The sequence below is a fragment of the Amyelois transitella genome, chromosome 28 (genome assembly GCF_032362555.1).
Source record: "Amyelois transitella isolate CPQ chromosome 28, ilAmyTran1.1, whole genome shotgun sequence".
In the NCBI taxonomy this organism is placed as follows: Eukaryota; Metazoa; Arthropoda; class Insecta; order Lepidoptera; family Pyralidae; genus Amyelois; species Amyelois transitella.
The window spans coordinates 2173618-2189264 of NC_083531.1; the positions used below are offsets into that span (position 1 = coordinate 2173618).

The window sequence follows — 15647 nt, forward strand, 5'->3', positions numbered from 1 at the left end:
TTTTTTTTGAACTATTCATCAGTCCTTCTATATTTAATGTGTTTAAAAAATATCTATTGTTATATCATCTATCCTAAAAGCATTATTTAGTATATCTTGTGCCAAAAGTATTATAACCATCATTTGTCACGGGCATCAAACTCACGGTATACGGCCCCTATCCCCCCCTAGCTGCGAGTCGCTCAGGCCGGTGTGGCGCAGGGGCTGGTGCTGCAGTACTCGGGGCTGCCGCTCGGGGCTCCGCTGGGGGCTCCGCTGGCGCAGGCCTTCTACTACGGCGCGGCCGCCGCCACCGCCGCGCCCTACGGCATCGGCCTCGACCAGGCCACGCTGAAGGACTTGATCAAGAAGCAGATGTGAGTGATCGTACTGTGTTGTGATGTCCTGGTACTTTAGCTCGGGCTCCGTTAGTTTATCGTTTTGATCAAGAAGCAGATGTGTGTTCTTCTGTTTTTATGATATCCGGGTATTTTTGCTAGTTAAGAAGTTTTTTGGAGTACAATTACTCTGTGTCAATAGTGAGATTAGTTTTATCCGATCAATTCAAAATATGTATATGTATGTAGTTATAATTTCAACTGGCAGACAAATTAAGGTACTTAGCAAACTCCACATTTATAAAGGAGACACGTCTTCACCGCTGTCCTTGTATAAATAATGGTAAATAACAAAATTTTTTGGCACCTCATTATTCACGAAAGCAATGCCTTACAATTCTTCCTCCTATTCTGGCAAACCTCAAAATTGGAGTGATACAGCCTTTTAATCCTCCTCCATAAGCCAAAGACTCACCCAATCCAGGATCCATGGTCAAGGCCTTACCCCGGGCTCCTCTCCAGAGCGGTGAGGATGCGACCGGGACTAAATCCAGGAGGAAGAACTTTCCCCCATAAGCCTCCTGTCCCCGTGGCATTGCCGTTTTAATCGCGCGAAAAAGCTATCGCTGTTTCGCTTTTTATTATGACGTAAAACGGGACAGCGATAGTTTTTCGCGCGATAATAACGGCGCCGCGCGTCTGGTCAGTGAATTAATTGTATGTTTACAGTAATTAATAAATATAAAAATATACGGGACAAATTACACTGACTGAGTTAACCTCGAAGTAAGTTCGAGACTGGCCTTACTAACTCAACGATACTAAATTTTATCATAAATACTTATATAGATAAACATCCATGACCCAGGCCAATCGGAGAAAGATCGTGTCTCATCATGCCCTGGCCGGGATTCGAACCGGGACCCCCCGATGATGAATGATTATACAAATATATAATTTATATCCCACAGTGAGTATTACTTCAGCGCGGACAACCTCGCCCGCGATTTCTTCCTCCGCCGCAAGATGGCCGCCGACGGAACCATTCCGGTCACCCTCATAGCGTCCTTCCATAGGGTGCGGGCTCTGACGCAAGACGTGCAATTGGTGCTCAGCGCGATACGAGATTCGGATAAACTTCAGTTGATTGATGGGTTCAAGGTATGTGAAAATTGTTAGTTATATTTATTTCTACCGACAAATGGAGCATTCTAACGTGATAAGAAATTTAGAGAGTCTAAATCTCTTATCACCAGAGATCGGATATTCGGATGCATATTTACCTAAAGTTGGGGTGTTGGGTTAGTATGGAACGTACTTCTGTAGGCATTGATGCCGAATCCCGGAATTTTTGAGGTACCTTAATGTGACCCTATGGTGAAAGTTGTTCAGTTTGATGGTCTGAATAACCTCAGAAAGTTTTTGTACTGACTAAAAAATCACGCGGTATAATTCTGGAATCCCGGTAGGTAAGTAATTTTTTAATAAATATGATCATCCATCACTTATGTTTATAAAGGTGTTTATCATACCTAATATACGATAAGTTTCAATTTCTTGTTTAATAAAATTTCCGTGATTCAAAATAATTCGAATATTAATTCGGCCGCCATATTCCCCCTCCCGAAAAGAATCTAATTTTATATATAAACATATGTATGGGATTAAGTTAAGGACCTTTCAAAATGTGACGTCATAACTACACACTACACACAGAACACTAAAAATTTGGTTTTTCAAATATTCATTGTACGCCAACAGGTGCGGACAGCGTTCGAGCCGACAAAATGGCCGATCCTCGACATAACGAACAACACGGAGGGCCATGAAGAGAGGAAGCAACAACAATTGTTACAACAACAGCATTATTATCAGCAACAACATCAACAACAACAACAACTGGAGGAGAAGGCGAAACCTGCCGAGGAAAAGCCTAAGGTATATATATAAAGTTTATTTTATTTACATAGAATAGATTTATTTTTAATATTGGATACAAGGTATCACTTATTGACGTCACATCACTTAAGTCTAATTATAACTACTACCGCTTCCAAAGCGCATGTGTAGAAGAAGCGGCGAAACATACTACACTGCAGCATTTTCACCGGACGTCAATTTACAGATATAGATCTCTTAAATCTAAATCGTGGACGAATGCACATTGTCTACATTAAAAAACATGAATGAATGTAAAATTAATTATTTCAATACTAGTATTCCGCCAAACACACTAGAGATTTCTTTCTTGCGGGTTAGACAGAGCTAACAGTCTCGCAGATTACATGGTCACGTTCAGCTGTATGGCTTAATGATGGAATTGAGATTCAAATAGTGACAGGTTGCTTGCTAGCCGATGGCCTAAAACAAAAATATCATGTTTTCCCTTAGTCGCTTTTTATGACATCCATGGGAAAGAGAGATAATGGTTCTGTTCTAAAGTGCCGGTAATCACCACACTTCAGAACTGGATCACTCCCTTGGCTTTTTGGCCTTGAGCGTGAAAGTAACTTATCAAACTTTAATTTTTTTTTCCTAGGCACCAGAAGAAAAGCCTAAAGAGCCGGAACCACAACCACAGAACCCACAACCGGAGAACCCGCCAGAGACGCGAGTCGAAGCGAAGCAGGACGAAGCGCCCAGTATAGAAGCGAAGCAGGAGAGCAAGGTGGTTGAGGAAGTCTCTGTTAATGCGAACGAAGTGAGTAGCTTTTATTTCGTTTTAATTTTATACCAAACAACACTAGATATGCTAGCCGAGACGCGAGTCGATGCGAAGCATGTGCTTCGCTTGATCCTAGTTGAGGTTGAGGAAGTCTATTTAGTTTTATCTTGACCACCACATATCATCAGAAAAAAGAATAAAAGCCTATTACTCTACTCGAGGTGAGTGTCGAAGCGAAGCAAGACGAAGCCTCAGTATAAAGAAGCCGTTGCTGATGCTGGCGATATTAATAGTTAAAATCTTATAGCGATGGTATGATTACACTAATAATTTTATTGCAAGAGGCTGTACTTCTGTGTGAATGATCCTAACTAATATCGGATTCCGCCATTTTGTTTTAGACATCACAAGAAGAGAACTCAATGAAATACATTGCTCACTTATATTATTTATATTTATTTTACTACTAGCGACCTGCGTCGGCTGCGCACGGGTAGAATTTATACATGTAACCCTTTCTCATGTTTCTATTAAAAAAACTTTATCATCAAAATCCGTTGTGTTAAGCTTACATACATACAGACATCTGAACATACACGGTAATCGACTCTGCTTTATACTTACAATGTAGCGATATTATCCATATAATATACTACCATAGTATCGTATGTATAAAATTTCAATTTGTTTTTAACGATGATTATTTTACATCTGTAGCAGAAACCCTCACCAGCCGAAGATAACGCTCCGCCGGCTGAAGAGAGCGAGCAGACAGACAAACATGAGGCAGAGGCGAAGAAGGATTCCAACGAAGATCCACCTCTGCAGCATGAGGCGGAAGAGAAGCCGGGGGAGAAAAGGTATTATCATTTATATATTTATGGGTCAGGTCAAAAGTACCTGAAACCGCCGAGCTTGCATGAAGAGAGTTATGAATGTGGAAGAAGCGAAGGAAGTATGCAGAGATCGTGGCAAGTGAAAAGAGGTAATCTCTGCCTACAACTCCGGGAAAGAGGCGTGATTTTATCAATGTATGTATTTATATATATTTATTATTTCATACATACTTAAAATCACGCCTATTTCCCGGAGGGGTAGGCAGAGACTACCTCTTTCTACTTGCCACGATCTCTGCATACTTCCTTCGCTTCATCCACATTCATAACTCTCTTCATACAAGCTCGGCGGTTTCGGGTACTTTTGACCTGACCCTTTACCAGGACGTCCTTAATTTGATCAAGATACGTTCGTCTAGGTCTTCCCACTCCGACCTTTCCCTCCACACTCTCCTTGAACACATACAGCTGTGTATAACAATAATTTTAACTAATATAATAAATGCGAAAGTAAGTTTATTAGTTTGTTTGTTACCTCTTCACGGGTTAATATACTGAACTGATTTCAGTGTTTTTTTTTCTTAAACTCGGAACGTTTGTTCGCAGACGTAAAAAGCAAATGGTGGGTATATTCCCGCTCGCGACGATGGGCGGGCCGCTAGTCGCTCCCGTCTCCCATTTACTGAGGGCCGTGCCGCCTCCTCCGTTACCCAGGTATGGTTATTTTTTTTTTAATAAATCTAATGAATTTATGTGCTTTGTGGTGTACGGCGCCAAGGATTTTTTTTCTTTTTTTTTAATATATGTATTGAATGTTTGTGCCACGTGGTTTCAGGCAGCTATTTAAATAAGGGTGTGACCACTCTGTCTCTTTCTCTCATGGATATAGTAAAGGCTGAGGGATAGGCTTATAAACTTGGGATTATTATATTACCTACTAGATGCCGCCCGCGACTTCGTCCGCGTAGAATCATTCCGGCGGGGAAAAGTAGTCTATATGTTATTCTGGGTCTCACCTACATCAAATTTCATCATAATCGGTTCAACAGTTTTTCCGTGAAAGAGTAACAAACACTTATACTGTCATACTCACAAACTTTTGCATTTATAATATTAGTAGGATAGTCGATGGGCTAACAACCTGTCGCTATTTGAATATCAAGCATATCAGCTGAACGTGGCCTATCAGTCTTTCAAGATTGCTGGCCCTGTCTATCCCGCAAGGGATATAGACGTGATTATATGAAGAAATGTATGTTCAACTGTCTGTAGAATTATTCTAAGTTGCGTACACACTGTTGGCATAGAGGTGGTTTGTGTATTTGAACTTAATCGCAATTGGCTTGGTGTGTACGCGGCTTTAGGAAATTGCAATTCCCAAAAACTATTGTTTTACTGGTGATAATAATATAAGTAAGAAGTAAGCAACAAAATTATGATATCATTATAATTTGTTTTGAAAATTGTAATAATTTCAAGTGTAAGTAGGGACATTTTGCGACTAATTCCAAAAGAATTAAATAATGTTTGCAATCATTCACTGACCGTGTTTTGGTCGGAGTGGGAAGACCTAGACGAACATATCTTGATCAAATTAAGGACGTCCTGGTAAAGGGTCAGGTCAAAAGTACCCGAAACCGCCGAGCTTGCATGAAGAGAGTTATGAATGTGGATGAAGCAAAGGAAGTATGCAGGGATCGTGGCAAGTGGAAAGAGGTAGTCTCTGCCTACCCCTCCGGGAAAGAGGCGTGATTTTATGTATGTATGTATGCAATCATTTACTTAATTACGATTTTATTTATTCTGAGAAAATTTCATTAAAAACTTAACTTTTCATTACTTACTTAATGTGTACGTGTGTTTGTCAGGATGTTCCGCACGAACCGAGCGGGCGTGCCGCCCCCCGACCCGCTGAACCCAGACGTGCCCGAGTTCGTGCCGCGCCGCGCTGACCACGCTGACCACGCTCATTCTGACCGCGCTGACCTCGTCACCACCAACAAACATGATGATTGGACTGAGGTGAGTTGTCAATTTTCATTTTTTGGACTCTTCTTCTCGACATTCCGTGGCATGTGGTTCCTAGAAATTGGGATTTTGCTTTTAGGCGATGGGCTAGCAACCTGTCACTATTTGAAACTCAATTCTAAAATTAAGCCAAACAGCTAAACGTGGCCTTTCAGCCTTTCAAATCTGCTGGCTCTGTCTATCCCACAAACTATAGACGTGATTATATGAATGAATGTTACCTCCCTTGTTCAGGCGTCGCGCAACATTCGCGTCGCCTCGTATGCGGAGGTGACAGTGTCGCGACACAACCGAACTGGCCGTGTTCGTACACGGATCGGATCATAATTGTCGCTACAAGTCACATTTAAAATAACAACATTATGAAATTTAGGCTAACAAACTTAGGATTCTTCTTGTAGACGATGGGCTAAAAACCTGTCACTATTTGAATCTCAATTCCATCATAAAGCCATACAACTAAACATGGCCTTTTAGTCTTTGCAAGTTTTTCAAAACATTTTTTCTCTGTCTACCCCGCAAGGGATATAGACGTCACTATATGTATGTATGTTATCTTAAGTTAGAAGTTTGAGCAATTGTTTTTTATACATACACATACACATAGTCACGTCTATATCCCCTGCGGGGTAGACAAAGCCAACAGTCTTGAAAAGACTGAATAGCCACGTTCAGCTATTTGGCTTAATGATAGAATTGAGATTCAAATAGTGACAGGTTGCTAGCCCATCGCCTAAAAGAGGAATCTAAAGTTTATAAGCCTATCCCTTAGTCGCCTTTTACGACATCCACGGGAAAGAGATGGAGTGGTCCTATTCTTTTTTTTAATGGTGCCGGCAACCACACGGCACTATTTAACCGACAAAAAAAATAATATAGAACACAACACAGCTGATATAAATAAAATTTTCTTCAATCTCAATTCGCAGGTGAAACGGCGAACAAAAGCTGGTTCCCGCGAGCGCGCCCCCCCACAGGAGGAGGAGCGCGCGTCCGAGCCCCGCGAGGAGCTGCACTTCCAGCTGGACGAGGAGCTGGAGCTGCCGCCGCCCAGGGTCAACACCTTCACCGACACGTGGTGAGTGTGATGGTGGTCGTTAGGTGTGGAGAATGGTTATGAACGTGCAAGGGAACCGCTGAGTTATTAGCGGTTTGGCTAAACTTACATTATGGGAAAGAGGCGTGATTTTATGTATGTATATTATAGGTAGATAGAAAGACTCTTTATTGCACCATACATACATACATATAATAAAAGGCGACTATGGGATAGGCTTACAAACTTGAGATTCTTTTTTTAGGCGATGGGCTAGCAACCTGTCACTGTTTGAATCTCAATTCTATCATCTAAACCAAAAAAAAGCTGAACGTGGCCTATCTCTCTAGTCTTTTCAAGACTGTTGGATCTGTCTACTCCGCAAGGGATATAGACGTGATTCTATGTATGTATATGTATTCTATAAGAAGTATAGTCATAAAGTTAGTTATTCCTGCAGAAGATAGAAGGAGAAAAGAGGATAGAAATCATCAGTTTCAAATTACTATATATTTTTTAACATAACATCACTACATAATATAAAACAAAGTCGCTATTTTAGTCTGTTTGTCTGTATGCTTAAATCGTTAAAATTACGCAACGGATTTTGATGCGGTTTTTTGTAACAGGTAGAGTGATTCAAGAGGAAGGTTTTTATGTATAATAACATTTATAATTTTGCACCCGTGCGAAGCCGGGGCGGGTCGCTAGTTAAGAATATTTGACAATGAAAATTATTTCGACATTCTTCCTAACCAAACAAAATCCATGGCAACCGTTCCTAATGGCGTAATACAAGAAGTTCGCCCAAAATTCTTATCGAATCACGTTCTCACAATGATATATATATATTTTTTTGCTCAAACAGGTCTGATGAGGAATCCGACTTGGAGTTCACCGACCGCGACGTGGGCCGCCTGCTCATCGTGACGCAGACGCCGGCGAGGCAGCACAAGCACGACCACGACAGGCAGGGCGACTGGACCACCAGGACGAAGATCACGCAGGACCTGGAGCAGGTGATGATGATGATTATTATGATGATGGTGATGTTGTATATAGCCTCTGTGTGTGGCAAAGGGGTTCGAATCCTGGTCGATACGATTGGCCCGGGTCTTGGGTGTTTATTTATTTTTATATATTTATGTAGGAAAGAGAAAATAAGAATAAAACTTAAAGAGAAAGTTTCAGTACAAGGACACTACTTATTTCTAAGTAATCTTATTTATTTATTTCCTATTTAAGTATTCATCATATTCATATAGTCAGATCTATATCCCTTGCGGGGTAGCCAGAGCCAACAGTCTTGAAATACTGAGAGGCCACGTTCAGCTGCATGGCTTTGTGATGGAATTGAGATTCAAATAGTGACGGGTCGCTAGCCCATATACATAGATATAAGATGTGACTATATGTATATGCTTTTTTACCTGTTCAAACGTCATCATGTCATCAGCATATTATTGTTGGAGCTCATTTGTTCATTTTCTTACGCAGGTCATCACAGATGGACTAAGACGCTACGAGGAGGATTTGTGGAATGATTCCGAGTACACATCGGTGAGTGATAAAACAGTAAAGCTGCATTATTTTTTTTAATTACTCTCTACTATCTATCTATAATACATTTAAACGAGCAATTCTTGTATATCTATAATCAGGATCTCGGAAACGGCTCCAACGATTTTCATTAAAGTTACAGATTAGGGGCTTTTCGGCTCAAGGAATCGATTTATCAAGGTTCTAGGTTCGAGAAAAGCTCGGTTCCCAAGATATATAAACATTTTAAAAACCGCGTTTTAAGAAACTATATCAGCGCCATCTCTGGTAGACCGAGCAAAGCTCGGTCAACCGGGTACTAATATATAAAGTTTATAGCTCACTGCCTATTAGCGTCGGTGGTCGAATCGATAAAGTGCTTGGTCAAAACTCGGTTGCGTATAAAGGCACCGGTTCGAATCCCACCGCGGCCATGCACCAATGACTATTTTTGAAGTGATGTACATTAGTTTGATAACTAACCGATGCTCTTACGGTGAGGGAAAACATCGTAAGGAAACCTGCGCATTCAGGCAACTGGATGTGTAACCATATGATCCAATACGGGTTAGGTTCCCCTGCAAAGGTTGCGGAGGACAGATGGGGGGAGTCGCTTCGTGTAAAAACCTGACTCACACAAACCAAGATCCATGGTCAAAGGCATACCCTGGGCTCCTTCTCCAGAGCGGTGAGGATGCAACCGGGACTAAACCCAGGACAATTTAATAATAGAATTGAGATTCTAACAGCGACAGGTTGCTAGCACAACACGCCTATATCCCTTGCGGGGTAGACAGAGCCAACAGTCTTAAAAAGACTGATAGGCCACGTTCAGCTGTTTGGCTGAATGATAGAATTGAGATTCAAATAGTGACAGGTTGTGCTAGCTTGTCGCCTAAAATAATAATAATCCCAAGTTTATAAGCCCATCCCATTAGTCGGTGTTTTCCGACATCCATGAGAATGGGACGGAGTGGTCTGGTGCTGGGAACCACACGGCACAAGTAGTACCTAAATGTGTTACTGTTTATAACAGTCGTACGGCAGCCAGAACCAATACCGCACCGTGTCGCTGATATCGCGCGAGCAGTTCGAGGCGACGGTGCCCAGCGAGCGCCACGCGAACCCCGCCGAGCCGCCGCCGCCGCCGCCGCGCCCCAAGCGGGTGAGCGCACGCGCACACACACACGCATACATATACACACGCACACACACACACACACACGCACACACACACACACACACGCACACACACACACACACACACAATATAAGTTTAAGTTTATTGCTCACCATAATCAATTACAGTTAAGTTAAATAGAACAATATAAAAAACTTAATTCTAAGACAATTGGTACATTAACAATTTTTATTCTTATTTAGGTGTTAGGCTCTTAAAACAGTACCTACCATCTATAAAATTATGGCGGATTGACACCTGAACTAGGACTAGTCCTGTATCTCAGGTTATCAACCCTCCACCCCATTATATATATATTTATTTACGCCAATAATACAATGGTTGTAGTACACCTCTTGATGTATTTGGCAAGGAATTACACACATACATTGTACTGTATTGTACTACAAAAAGCGACGAATTAAACGCCATGTACTCCATTCTTATACTACATTGTATAAGAATTGAGTACATTGAAAAAAATAAGCTGTCAAACAACTTTGACTGACTGATTGATTGATTCCAGGCGGAGCCGGAGCACGGCGGGGGGAGGGCCGCGCGCCGCCGCACCGCTCGCTTCTACGCGGCCAACAAGGACCCACACGCCACTGACGTTATGTGAGTCTTACATACATACATATAGTCACGTCTATATCCCTAGCGGGGTAGACAGAGCCAACAGTCTTGAAAAGACTGATAGGCCACGTTCAACTATTTGGCTTTAAGACAGAATTGAGATTCAAATAGTGACAGGTTGCTAGCCCATCGCCTAAAAAGGAATTCCAAGTATGTAAGCCTATACCTTAGTCGCCTTTTACGACACCCATGGGAAAGAAATGGAGTGGTCCCATTCTTTTTTGTATATTTGTCTGTACCACACAGCACTCCACAGAGGCCGAAATATAAATGTTTCCACATCCATGGGAAAGAAATGGAGTGGTCCCATTCTTTTTTGTATATTTGTCTGTACCACACAGAGGCCGAAATATAAATGTTTCCTTTTTTTTTCGCAGCACGAGCAGGAAGAACAAGACGCGCCACAGCCTGAACCCGCCGGTGGAGCACCACGTGGGCTGGATCATGGACATCCGCGAGCACCGCCCGCGCACTCACAGCACCGGGTGAGTCGTACAACGCGAGGCGTATAAGTTGACCCAAAATGGTCCGGCCATTTATTATTTACTAGCTGTGCTCGCGACTTCGTCCGCGTGTAATAGTAATTTTGGGCATCATTGAATAATTTTCCCCGATTTTTTTCACATTCCCCATTATTTCTTCGCTCCTCATAGTTGCAGCGTGATGTTCTATAGCCTAAAGCCTTCCTCGATAAATGGTCTATTCAAAACAAAAAGATTTTTTAAATCCAACAAAAAATTTAATTCCAAAATTGAGATTAGCGCGTTCAAACAAATTAACAATCAAACAAACAAACTCTACAGCTTTATAATATTAGTATAGATATACCTATAATACTAGATTTTACCAGCAGTTTTGCCCGCGTGAATATAGCGCCATCTATGAGAAGCAACGAAAAAAACGCACGAATAGCGACGAATTTAGCGCCACCTACGAAATTTTATGCAATATAGCCGGACAGGTTCTTTAGTCGCCGGCAGACGTTTGAGAAATTTATTCGTGACATTCGCGTCGAGACGTGAATGTCACGAATGTCAATAAAAAATCTTTAAATGCTGATTAAAATTCTTGTTTGACTAACTAAATTATATTATCTTTAATTTACTTTCCCACTATGTATGGACAATTCTCAATAGCGCCATCTATCCGACAAAGTTTGAATTTCTTAGTAATTTAACTTCTTTCTTACACAGATACTTTCTACAGGCAAATGAAGAATAAGTTGAACTTATTTCCCTTATCTGTTTACCAGGTCATCGATAGGCACATCGCCCACGCTGGGTTCGTCGTGCGGCTCCGTGCCCCAGTCGCTGCCCACGTTCCACCACCCCAGCCATGGGCTACTCCGGGAGAACCACTTCACACAACAGGCGTACCACAAATATCACTCTAGATGCCTCAAAGGTGAGATCGTAGCGTTTTCTATCAATTGTTTTACCGACTACGGCGATGCAAAATGGAGGGTTATGATTTTGGACTGTATGTATAGATAGTAAAGATGTTCATCTGTTCCCTCATAACTTATAAACGGCTTATTATAATTTGATAAAATTGTTGTCTTTAGAAGCCTCTTGATCGTCTGTCAAGCGCTTGGCAACAATTATTAGTGTATCCTCTTAGTCGCCTTTTACGACATCCATGGGAGATAAGTAGAGTGGTCCTATTCTAAAGAGAAACACAGCACTTTATAGTAATACTAGCTTTCACCCGCAGCTTCGCTCGCGTGAATTTAGCGCCACCTACAAAAAGCAACGAATTAAATTCCGCCAACACAAAGCGACGAATTTAGCGCCACTTTAAAAATGAATACAGGTTTTTCGCAAATCCCACGGGAACTATAGTTATACCGGGATGCAAGGCACCCTATCTCGTTCTGCAGACTCGTAAATTATATTTACATGATATTTCAAGAAGATTAATTCAGAAGATAACCCGATAAAGAGGTGACAAATAAATGAACTAAGTTTCGAGCGTTTATAATATTAATCGGGATGTATGTATGTTTGTCTTGTTCCACAGAACGCAAGAAGCTCGGCATCGGGCAATCGCAAGAAATGAACACCCTGTTCAGGTTCTGGTCGTTCTTCCTCAGGGACCACTTCAACCGCACCATGTATAATGAGTTCAGGTTAGTTTCGTAAATTTATTTATTTTATTATTTCTAGTAAAAATACATACGTCACGTCTATGTGCCTTGCGAGGTTGACGGACTTAACAGACTTGAAAAGACTGAAAGGCTACGTTCAGTTGTATGGCTTTATGATAATTTTGAGATTCAAATAGTGACAGGTACATTTAGTGATAGCCCATCGCCTGTCCTTTAGTCTTTTATGAGAGATGGTGTGGTACTTTTCTTTTTTCTATTGGTGCCGGGAACCACACGGCACTAATTATATACGTATACAATACAATAACTCTTTATATCAACACAATAAATAACAGCAAATTCACAATAATATGTATGTATGAATGAATAAAATAAACAATGTTCTCATATTTATCACAGAACGCTAGCGAACGAAGACGCAGCAGCCGGTTTCCGATACGGCTTAGAGTGCCTGTTCAGATTCTACTCGTACGGGCTCGAGAGGAAGTTCAGACCAGAGCTATATCAGCACTTCCAGCAGGAGACTATCGCTGACTTCGAGAATGGTAAGGTTTACAAAGAAAACTTTATTTTCAAAATAAGTACCACTGGGCCCAAATGATACCCTTGTGGGACTCCCGGTTTTCTCTTAATAATATGGCGGTCCAGCTCTTTAGATTACTGGAAGAAGTTCAGAAGAGAGTTGTACCAGCACTACTAACATGAGACAAGCGCTGATTTCGAGAATGATAGGATTTATGGAGAAAAATATGCTTTTTTGTTCTTGAAATCTTTAATGTAAAAACTATTTGACCCAAACGACGCCCTTGTGGAACTCCCGATCGTTTTTTGCTCCTATGGAAGTTCAGATATTGTTATTTTATTTTTTTATCACACAACAGAATACAACGTAGTCAACATGTATTTTAAAAAAAGAACTTTTTAATAAAGTCCAAAGTATTTTCCTTTTGAGAAAATAATATTAATTCCTTAGCGAATTCGTTAAATACCTGAGCTAATTTTACTCCCACTATTAAGTGGCATTGAATAAGGCATTCTATTAAGAATGCCTTATTCAATGATAAAAAGTGAATATCTTGTTGCAATTTATTACATTAACATAGGAATAATTTTCAGCATGGTCCATAAGCCTTAACAATTGAATCTATAGTTTGAATGTATACATACATACATATAATATACATACAACCACGTAATTTTCCCAGACGGATAGGCAGAGACTATAGCTTTCAGCTAGAAAAAATGTATGTTTTAATTAACATCCCGCATTTTAGGCCCCTCGTTTCCCCCTGGACACGAGTGGTTACGCACCGCGGGGAAATCAAACCTCCAGAGATCATTACACGGAGTGGTCATCCGCTTTCGTGATGTGTCAGGAGTTACATTATCTTTAACTATATAAAAAAAAAAACTATAAATAATACACGTATTAAACGCGCACGCAACTTACCTTTACATACATACATATAGTCACATTATGTCCCTTGGGCGGTAGACACTATTTGAAGTTCTTTTTTTTTCTTTTTTTACATCTATTTGAGCGTCTATTACCAGCCATTACTTTTATTAAACCAATGAGGTTGCATTACTCTTTCTAAATTGTGATCCCTGAATTGAACAGCCTTTGATGGATATAAAGAGAATTAGTTCTATATCTCTTTATCGCTGGCTGGGTAGACAGAGCCTTGAAAAGACTGAATGACAACGCTCAGCTGTTTGGCTTAATGATAGAATTGAGATTCAAATAGTGACAGGTTGCTAGCCTGTCGCCTAAAAGAAGAATCCCAAGTTTATAAGCCAATCCCTTAGGCGCCTTTTACGACATCCATGGGAAAGATATGGAGTGGTTATATTCTTTTTTTATTGGTGCCGGGAACCACACGTGTTTATATGAATGAGATTTTAATTCTCTCAAATGTGATGATACCCAGGTCAGCTCTACGGTCTGGAGAAGTTCTGGGCTTTCCTGAAGTACTACAAGAACGCAGCCGCCCTGAAGGTGGACCCCAAGCTCCAGGAGTACTTGGCCAACTTCAAGAGCATTGAGGACTTCAGGGTCCTGGAGGTGAGGAGATGGGAATGTTTTGAAAATTTTTTTATAAATGATTTTTGATATTTATTATAAAAGTAGTTGATGTCGGTTAGTGTTTGTGAATATAAAAAAATCTATTAGTATTTGCGAATACAAAACAGAAAACATTGATTCATTACGTCTTTTTCTCGATTTTGATTTTATACGAAAACTAAATGTAAATTTTTCCAAAATTTTGAAATAGAAATATGTTTTTTTTTCTAAAGGCTATACAAGTTATCGTTTAATAAAGTTAACATAACTGTCTACCCGGATATAGACGTGATCAAACGTACGTAAACATTAAGAATTGAATGAGAAGTTAAGATATGTCCCCCCGCCCGCAGCCGCAGCTGAACGAGCTGCTGGCGAGCCAGGGCGCGGCGGCCCCGGGGCGCGGCCCGCACGCGCGCGCCTACGACCGCCACCGCTCGCTGTCCGAGAGCGAGCGCGCGCACGCACGCTTCACGCTCAGGTAACGCACACACACACACACACACACACACACACACACACACACACACACCCGCACGCGCGCGCCTACGACCGCCACCGCTCGCTGTCCGAGAGCGAGCGCGCGCACGCACGCTTCACGCTCAGGTAACGCACACACACACACACACACACACACACACACACACCCGCACGCGCGCGCCTACGACCGCCACCGCTCGCTGTCCGAGAGCGAGCGCGCGCACGCACGCTTCACGCTCAGGTAACGCACACACACACACACACACACACACACACACACACACCCGCACGCGCGCGCCTACGACCGCCACCGCTCGCTGTCCGAGAGCGAGCGCGCGCACGCACGCTTCACGCTCAGGTAACGCACACACACACACACACACACACACACACACACACACCCGCACGCGCGCGCCTACGACCGCCACCGCTCGCTGTCCGAGAGCGAGCGCGCGCACGCACGCTTCACGCTCAGGTAACGCACACACACACACACACACACACACACACACACACCCGCACGCGCGCGCCTACGACCGCCACCGCTCGCTGTCCGAGAGCGAGCGCGCGCACGCACGCTTCACGCTCAGGTAACGCACACACACACACACACACACACACACACACACACACCCGCACGCGCGCGCCTACGACCGCCACCGCTCGCTGTCCGAGAGCGAGCGCGCGCACGCACGCTTCACGCTCAGGTAACGCACACACACACACACACACACACACACACACACACACACACACAC

At 42.2% G+C, this 15647-nt stretch overlaps 1 protein-coding gene across 11 annotated transcripts in view; it reads left to right on the forward strand.

Moving 5' to 3' along the window:
- Positions 1-15647, forward strand: part of LOC106138068 (la-related protein 1) — a 58541-nt gene that overhangs the window by 37781 nt on the left and 5113 nt on the right. For 9 of the 11 annotated variants that reach the window (XM_060952471.1, XM_060952474.1, XM_060952475.1 and 6 more), the window contains 18 exons: positions 172-356; positions 1289-1478; positions 2079-2255; positions 2857-3018; positions 3700-3842; positions 4425-4532; positions 5687-5840; positions 6776-6924; positions 7751-7901; positions 8380-8442; positions 9458-9586; positions 10128-10219; positions 10615-10722; positions 11490-11641; positions 12257-12365; positions 12744-12889; positions 14276-14409; positions 14763-14890. In XM_060952471.1, coding sequence (XP_060808454.1) covers positions 172-356; positions 1289-1478; positions 2079-2255; positions 2857-3018; positions 3700-3842; positions 4425-4532; positions 5687-5840; positions 6776-6924; positions 7751-7901; positions 8380-8442; positions 9458-9586; positions 10128-10219; positions 10615-10722; positions 11490-11641; positions 12257-12365; positions 12744-12889; positions 14276-14409; positions 14763-14890 — 2480 coding nt within the window. The remainder of the gene's footprint in view (positions 1-171; positions 357-1288; positions 1479-2078; positions 2256-2856; positions 3019-3699; positions 3843-4424; positions 4533-5686; positions 5841-6775; positions 6925-7750; positions 7902-8379; positions 8443-9457; positions 9587-10127; positions 10220-10614; positions 10723-11489; positions 11642-12256; positions 12366-12743; positions 12890-14275; positions 14410-14762; positions 14891-15647) is intronic. The other 2 variants (XM_060952472.1, XM_060952473.1) reach the window with 2 other exon arrangements.